Raw genomic sequence first — 9029 nt, 5'->3', positions numbered from 1 at the left:
CTTTCATTATTCACTTCGAAGGCAGCACACTTACCAATGCCCACCACAACCACCACTCTGGAACGTCCTGTTTCAACACTGCTCTGCACTCATTGCTCTTGCTGCTGTTTCCCAGCCTGCATCTATCTTTTGCCCAAACCGCCACTGGACATTATTGGCAGAGCAACCCTCATCAATGAGCAAACATGGCATCATTGCATTGTTGGCATTAGTCTGTCTCGAGAGACAATGGAGTGTGCCTCTGGGGGTGAAGTCAAACGGCTGCATTAGCAGCACTGAAGTGACTTCCCTGGGTTGCAAGCCTGGACAGTGTGGTACAGAGGTCCTGGGCTGCCCAGACGACAAGACCCCACTCTTGTCATCGCTGGTGTGGTCCAGAGGAAAGCAGAGCAATGTGTTTGACACCAGGGCTGCAGGAGGCATACAAGGTACCATCCAACCACCTTAGATACTCCACTCTTGATTTTTGTAGGATTTACTCCAGATGTCCGCAAACTTTTTCAGCAGGGGGCCGGTCCACTGTCCCTCAGACCTTGTGGGGGGCCACACTATATTTGGGGGGTGGGGAAATGAACAAATTCCTATGTCCCACAAATAACCCAGAGATGCATTTTAAATAAAAGGACACGTTCTACTCATGTAAAAACACGCTGATTCCTGGACTATCCGCCGACTGGATTTAGAAGGCAATTGGGCCGGATCCGGCCCCTGGGCCTTACTTTGCCTACCCCTGATTTACTCCTTAGCTTTTTCTTCTCCTGATGATATCCTGCAAGGACAAGAGTTTTCCTTCTCCTAGATAGCTCCTTGGCTGGCCAGCTGGGGCTCGCTAGCTCTGGGAGGTGTGTGATTCTTCAGCTGGAACAGGTGAGGGTCCCCTGCCTCATCAAGCCCAGATGCTGCAATCAGCAGGCATAGTGTAAAAGGGCAGCAGAGTGGAGAGGCTGTGGCTTGGATGCTCCAGAATCTCTGTGGGACTGTGCTTTGGTTTGGGCTTCAGACACGTGGCTTGATCCTGTACTGGGGATTTGACATGCTGACTTGCTGCCAGGTAGGCCAGGGGTTTTTTAGGGGGACGCGGGTGGCGCTGTGGGTAAAACCTCAGCGCCTAGGACTTGCCGATCGCATGGTCGGCGGTTCGAATCTCCACGGCAGGGTACGCTCCCGTTGCTCGGTCCCAGCGCCTGCCAACCTAGCAGTTCGAAAGCACCCCCAGGTGCAAGTAGATAAATAGGGACCGCTTACTAGCGGGAAGGTAAACGGCGTTTCCTTGTGCGGCTCTGGCTCGCCAGAGCAGCTTCGTCACGCTGGCCACGTGACCCGGAAGTGTCTTCGGACAGCGCTGGCTCCCGGCCTATTCAGTGAGATGAGCGCACAACCCTAGAGTCTGCCAAGACTGGCCCGTATGGGCAGGGGTACCTTTACCTTTACCTTTACCTAGGCCAGGGGTTTAGGACAACTGTTTTGGTACTTCCAGATTTCACAGATCCAAATTCAGAGCTCTTCTTTTGTTCTGTTTGTGCTTTAGATCTGCATCCAAAGAATTTCATGGGAGTTTTATTTTTTTGGGGGGGGGGGAGGGTTGTGGCCATAGGGGCAGTCGTCATCTCCACCCCTGCCACCACCAAATGCCTTTGGGGATGATGCTGCAGGTTCCAATCAAGCACAATATTTTTTTTTTGCACCAAATTCAGTTTTGCACAGATCTTGGAAGTGCATGGAAAGAAATCTACAAATAACTCATTTGCAAAGTTTCTGCTCTTAAAGACTGCATTTTCTCTTTGTGTCTGACAGTGTAAGTTTTGCCTTTGTATAGCAAAGGAGAAACAAAATCAGCACAGGTGTGAAGGGAGCTGAAGGGGCTTTAGACAAGAACCCCAGACTTCTGCTAATCTGTATTTTATAGCTATACATGCCAATGTAAATTACACTTGTGAGGAACTACAGGTGACATCTGAAAGGTCGCCTACAATATTGAGGAAAGGAAAATGATGGACTTTGACTTCTACCACCAAGAGCATAAAAACCAGATGAAGGCTCAGGTAGATTTGGTATGATCAAAAGGATGATTTAAAGTCACAATTTTGGACCCGTCAGCCTTGCTGCCATTTGACAATATTGGATGAATTAGTGGCGTGTGGAATTGCTTTGCCAAACAAGTTGAAGATGGGGATGGAAATCACAGTCTAATAAAACCATAAAGGAAGAAACAACAATGGTGGCAGAAAGTCAAAGTGGCGCCCCAACCTTTCAAACGATGATTGCTTTACAGTATTTGGTTTGCAATCCTAAGCATAGTAGTTTTGAAGTAAATCCCCCTGGAATAAAAAGAGCTTATGAGAAAACGTTGCCTGAGAGCAAGAAGGGTTTGGTCAGCTGACATTCCTGAAAAGCAGTGAGATGATGTGGAAGTACTGGTCATCCCTTGAAGTTGTAGCCCGGGGGTGAGCATCTGCAGGTGTGAACCAGCCCTTAATTTTATCCCATTCATAAAAGGAGTGACGGGGTGCATTGCAGTAGAAATGGTACTCTCTCCCATTGAAGCAAGACTTCTCAAGCAGAAGTAAGGGATCCTAGAATATTTTCACGACAGCTTTCATTCTGAAATTTGCCTAGTGCTTTCTGGGCCCCCCCCCCTCACCTTTCAGTGTCTACAAAGCACGAACAGTTTGCAATATGCACTGAGGGGGATGGTAAGGCATACTTTTATTTCAGGACAAGGGTTAGGGTTAGGTTCCCTGATTTATTTCTGCCTAGGGCCTAGGGGCTAGGGACTTCCTGCAGCCAATCAGAAGCCGCACTTTGGAAGTTGAACGGACTTCCAGAACGGATACCATTCGACTTCCAAGGTACGACTGTACTGTGGACCGCAAGCCTATGTAGGGAAGGGGAGCCCCACACAGAGTGCATTGCAGTAATCCTGTCTTGATGTCACCAATGCCTCAACTACTGTGGTTAACCTCCTCTGGTCCAAGAATGGTCAAAGCTGTTGTATCAAGTGCAGCTGGTAGAAAGTGCTTTTAGCCATTTGAGGCTCCTTGGCCTCTGTTGACAAAGCTGGATCCAGAAGCACCTTCAGACTGAATGCCTGCTCCTTTGGGGGAATGCAGGCAATTGAGCAGTTTTCTCAGCATACTTGGTGTACCAAGAGGAAAGTCAACAGAGTTTTATGTGACTTAAGGCCTAGCGAATGTGTTTAAGATCGCAGTTAGCATCCTTATATTAAAAAGGGAAATGCTCTTAACATCTGAAAGACGGTAGACTTTCATTCTATGTAATTAACAAAAGAAAACTGCCTTTCAGATTGCAAATCCCCTTCCTTCCACGATGACCAACGGCTCCAAACACATTTTAATAGCCTTAAAGAGTTATCTACTACCACTAAAGTTAATGGGACAGTGGCACTGGCCACCAGTCTGGGATAAGAGCCTTCGTGGAATTTATTGAAAGAGGAATCGTCTTGCTCTGGGCCAATGTTTTTCATTAGTTCTTTAAGACTGCAATATATACACTTTCCCAGATACAAGTTCAACTGAACTGGACTTTCCCTCCCTCAGTGGACTTGCACTGTAAAGTGGTTGGGGGCGGGCGGGGGCAGGGACTGCAAAATGGAAGTGCATTGCCTAAAAACACAGAGGCTACAGTATTGTTTTAACATTTTACCGTATATACTTGAGTATGAGCCGACCCGAATATAAGGAACTGGGAGGGACTAGGAGGAGAAGGTACCGTATTTTTCGCTCTATTGGACGCACCGGACCACAGGACGCACCTAGTTTTTACAGGGGGAAATCAAGGGAAAAAATATTATCCCTCACCCCAGCCCCAAAGAGCAACAGACAGGCTGCGCACAGCCTGTCTGCTTCTCCCAGAGCTTCTCGGGGCTGCGGGGGAAGCCTGGGTTCCCCTACCAGCCCCAAAGAGCAAAGAAGCCAAGACAGCGCACGGGATCCATAGCCGCGCAACCTCTCCAGCCAGGAGCTAAACCTCTCCAGCGCGGCTAAAAAAGAAGAAGACAAGGCAGTGAGCGCCATCCATCCCCCTCACTGCCCTGGCTTCCTCTTTAGCCTTGCGCAGCATCTTTAGTCTTGCGTAACGGGATGGATTGCGCCCGCTGTCCACCGGGGCTGGACTAGATGACTCCTGGGGTTCCCTTCCAACCCTGCAATTCTATGACCTCGGAAGGTGTTTGGGGTCTCCACCACTGGAGGCTTTTAAGCAGCGGTTGGGGGACCATCTGCCTGGCGTTTTTTTAGCTGTGATTCCTACATTGTGAGGGGGTTGGGCTAGATGACCCTCGGGTGGCCCTCCCAACTCTATACAGTCCTACAGTTCTGCAGCAGGAGATGCACAGCCACTTAGAATCATAGAATCATAGAGTTGGAATAGACCACAAGGGCCATTGAGTCCAACCCCCTGCCAAGCAGGAAACACCATCAGAGCACTTCACACAATGCCCACACCATCAGAGCACTTCACACAATGCCCAGTCCCAATTTTCATCTGAGAGACATGTGGCTTCAGTGTCTAGGCAGGTACCCCCCTACCTGCCACACTTCCCCCACCTCACTTAAGCTGAGGGAATTCCTGCCCAGAGAAGCTCCCAGGTGAGGCAAGGGTTAAGATCTACCTCTGGTAGATCTCTTGCGGCTGGAGAGGCACGCAAGGCTAAAGAGGAAGCCAGGGCAGTGGGATAGATTTGCGAAGGAGGCTTTGCGAAGCCTCCTCCCCCCCCCCCTGGAGAGGTGCGCAAGTCTAAAGAGGAAGCCAGTGCAGCGAATGGGGTGGATCGCGCTCGCTGCCCTGGCTTCCTCTTTAGCCTTGTGAAGCCTCCCCCCCCCCCCAGAGGCGCGCAAGTCTAAAGAGGAAGCCGGGGCAGCGAACGGGATGGATCCCGCTCGCTGCCCTGGCTTCCTCTTTAGCCTTGTGAAGCCTCCCCCCCCCCTGGAGAGGTTGTGCAAGGCTTTTCTAGCGGAGGGAGAAGGGACTGACTGGCGATGTCAGTCCCTTCTCCCTCTTGGGGAAAAGCCCGCAAGAGCCGCGCGGCGCTTGTGTGGGGCTCTTGAGGGCTTTTCCTGCCTGCCTCCCCCCCTGCATTCGCTCCATAGGACGCACAGACTTTTCCCCTTAGTTTTTAAGATGGGAAAAGTGTGTCCTATGGTGCGAAAAATACGGTATATCCCAGCTTTGAGTCATTTACACAGCTGTCCTGACTTTCACGGCTGCTTCTTACAGACCAGAACCTGTCTCTCTCCAGATATTGTGGGATTGCACTCCCACCAGCCTCAGCCAGCATGGCCAATGGTTTTGGGTGTTGGGAGATGGGGGGATGGGAGTTGTAGTCCAACAATATCTGAAAGGCTGGAAATTCTTTGTCCCTGATTTTTTAAAAAAACAACAACCCTGCACTGATGAGGGCCAGACCATCATTGGTTAGCGAGCTGCAGGATATAGTATCTGGTAGGTCATTGCAGGGTGTTGGTTTCTTATTTTACAATTCTGGCTGCTTTGAATTTCATTAGAAAAGTAGGTCAATCAGGGGTGGGTAACCTGTGGGCCTCCAGATGTTGGGAGTTTAAGCTCAATATCAGCCCCACCCAGCAAGATCAATAGTCCAAAATCATGGGGGGTCTAGCAAGCTGTAGGTTCACAACTTGATGTAAATTAAGGAACTGCATTTTTTAAAAAACCAACAGTTTATTCTCCGTGAAAGGAACTATAGCTTCCTCTAGATCTAGTTACAGATAGGTAGCCATGTTGGTCTGCCATAGTCAAAATAAAAAAAATTCCTTCCAGTATGCACCTTAAAGACCAACTAAGTTAGTTCTTGGTATGAGCTTTCGTGTGCATGCACACTTCAGATACTTCTCATACCAAGAACTAACTTAGTTGGTCTTTAAGGTGCATACTGGAAGGAATTTTTTTTATTTTTCCTCTAGATCTGTAACAGATGCAGAGAATATTTGTCCTCCAGATGTTGCTCTCATCACTCCTGGTTATTGGCCATGTTGACATTGGGCTGATGGGAGTTGTAGTTCAGCAACATCTAGATCCCCAAACATGATCTAGAACAACCTGGTGGAAAAAGAGGGGCAATGAACACACCAAGCAGTGATCATTTGAAATGTTTATTTTGCTGCATGAAGAGCTTTCCCCCGCAGCATTAATTTAGTCCCTGATTAAAGAATTAAGATAGCTGTGCTGCTGAGAAAGACCTCTACTCCTAAAACTTCTTGAGATGATTGAACGGCAGACAGATTATCTGGGGTTACATGAGTGTTCTGCTTTGTCTTTTGCAGTGATGGTGAATGCTAGGCAGATGCACAGGGAATTAAACAAAATATGTGGCTTCAGTTGTATCTGAAATGCAGGCACTTAACAAGTATACTAGAGTCATTGCAGTCTTTATAGCCCACAGGCGATTCGACTAAAGCTAAAATTTCCAGTGCAATAAATAAGAATTTCCAGAAAGTGGGAAATGAGATCTGCTGCCCCATAGTATTTCCAGGTATGTGTGTCTGAGTGCTCAGTTCCCTTTCCAAATGCAGTCCCTCACATCTCATGAAGGCTTCCATGAATATCAGAAGAATCGGAGGCTACTGGTGAAAGGGGCAAGCAGAAAAGCTCCTAGGTACACCTGGGATAATGTGCATGATGCTTTGGATACTGACCAAGGTGTCGTGTTAAATGGCAGAGGTCATCATGGTCTAGAGGGGTTTCCTTTCCCTGGTCTCCAGAACAACCCATTCTAGCCCGAGGCTTCCATATACGTAAGAGGTACAGCAAGAGTTCAAGCTAGATCAACCTTTCCATTGGGGGAGGTTGTACCATGTTCCACATTTCGACTCGGGACCCCTCTTTCTCCTGGCGGCTGGGGCTGTAGGTTCCTTGGGTAGCCCGTTTGTTGGAAGTTATGACGGAAGCTGTGGCCGCAAGAAGGAAGATCAGTAACAAGGCCAGTGTCACTGAGCCAATGGCGGTGAAAATATTGGAGGCCAGGTCAGTTGTTAGCTGAAAGGGTGGAAAGAAGACACAATGTGGTTGGTGTGGAAAGAGAAAAGGAACATGCATAGGAGTTACCATGAAGGGAAACCATGTGACGTGAACAATTCCCATTTAAAGGTATACCTACCAAGGAAAGTCCATCTGGTTAGTCTGTATTTGTAAGTGATGGGGGTACAGTGGTGCCCCGCAAGACGAATGCCTCGCCAGACGGAAAACTCGCTAGACGAAAGAGTTTTCCGTTTTGGAGGTGCTTCGCAAAACAAATCTCCTATGGGCTTGCTTCGCAAGATGAAAATGTCTTGCGAGTTCCTGCGGGTTTTTTCCCCTTCCCCCCCTTTTTCTAAGCCGCTAAGCCACTTATCAGCTGATCCGATAAGCTGCTAAAAGCCGCTAATAGCGCTAATCCGCTAATCCTTCAATGGGCTTGCTTCGCAAGACGAAAAAACCGCTAGACGAAGAGAATCACAACGGATTCTTTTCGTCTTGCGAGGCACCACTGTATGCAGTTCTGTATTTTCTGAGGAATGAGTTCATTTTTCGCTGTGCAAAAAAAACCTGTCAGCTGTTTTGTATACTGAAAAAGCCAGTTTTGCTGCTATATTTTCTGAATTGCTAAAATCGCATATTAAGAAAGATGGCAAGTTTCTGGGCTATAGCCAACATGGTAGTTCCACTGGTGCAAGGGACTTCCATGTACACAACCGAACTTCCTCTCCTTTCCCACACCAGAGACGGATTTAGGGGAGCGCAACCAGTTCGTTCACACTGGGTGTAGAGCCTTGGGGGTGCAGCAACTACAGTGGTACCTCGGTTTTCGAGCATCTCTGAAGCTGAATGTTTTGGTTTTCAAACACTGAAAACCCAGAAGTAATTGCTTCTGTTTTTGAACACTTCTCGGAAGTTGAACAGCTTTTGCTACGTGTTTTTCAGTTTTTCCAATTGAACTTGCAGCCAGCCCTTTGCACCTTGGTCTTCAAACATTTCAGAAGTCGAATGCTATTCCGGAAGAGATTATGTCCAAGAACCAAGGTACCACTGTACAGTATTATGTGGAATGGAAGGTGAGAGGCAGTGGGAGACACAGAAATTTGAGACCCCAGGGTCTGGCACTGCCCACTTTCCCATAATCAGCTCTGGGCAGTTGGGGGACCCTCCAGTGAAGATTGGAGTGTGGCAGGGAGAGGAGAGTAAACACAAGTCCAATTGTTCCAGTGAGATTACTCACATGGAACATTTGATACAAACTCGTTTCTTTAGATTATTTCTCCCCCGCTTTTCAAACTATTTCCCCCCAAACTAGCTTACTTTATCAAAACAGTTTACATGTGCCAAGGCAATCTGCATGTTGAAATTTGTTATATATGATTAATGATGCAAATGACTTCAAATATCTCTCCCAACCAGACTCCCACATTTCCCTGTAGTCTTCAGTGATGCCCCCTGTCTGCAGCTGCTTTAGTGGCAAAAAAAAAGTCGTTTCCCAGTTGCTTCCTCCACATAATCACAATCATTCTGATTTCCCCCCTGTTTTGTTTTGTTTTTAAGGGAAAAAACGTGTAGGGTGGATGGATCTATTATGCTCTTTGATGCACAGGTTTTATAAATGCAAGGACATTTTCATAAAATCATTGCCCATAAAGCCAGTATAATCAAACATTCTTCCAATCAGCTGTTGGAAGAAGCTAGAATTTTGAGAGAGGAGGAAACTGTTTTAATGTGATCTCTCTGTTTCTAGTCCAATTTGCACTGGAAACCTCTGAAACAGGAGGAAGTACTATAGGAAAAACATGGTCATTGTGGACAACATCACCCTGGGAGGATTTTGATCGTCCAGGCAGATTTTGCTTTGGGTTTTTTTGATATGTATCCCTAGTGACAATTGAACTGTCAGAGATGGAACATGTGCTTGGGGCAGAACTTTCAAATCCAAAATGGTTTTTTTTAAAAAAACAAACGAAAGAACTTGAGAGGTCAAAAGTCTCAAAAGCACTTCCTGGAGACTAGGGAACCCGATTTAGCTACCT

At 47.4% G+C, this 9029-nt stretch overlaps 1 protein-coding gene across 1 annotated transcript in view; it reads right to left on the bottom strand.

Moving 5' to 3' along the window:
- Nucleotides 1-6112: 6112 nt before the first annotated feature.
- CRB1 (crumbs cell polarity complex component 1) overlaps nt 6113-9029 on the bottom strand; it is a 148916-nt gene continuing 145999 nt past the window's right edge. The window contains exon 12 of the mRNA XM_082225414.1: nt 6113-7011. Within this exon, the coding sequence (XP_082081540.1) occupies nt 6796-7011 (216 nt within the window). The 3' untranslated portion in view covers nt 6113-6795. The remainder of the gene's footprint in view (nt 7012-9029) is intronic.

The sequence above is a fragment of the Podarcis vaucheri genome (genome assembly GCF_965113315.1).
Source record: "Podarcis vaucheri genome assembly, chromosome: 6".
NCBI classification, from domain to species: domain Eukaryota; kingdom Metazoa; phylum Chordata; class Lepidosauria; order Squamata; family Lacertidae; genus Podarcis; species Podarcis vaucheri.
This window is presented reverse-complemented; position numbering and strand designations above follow the sequence as displayed.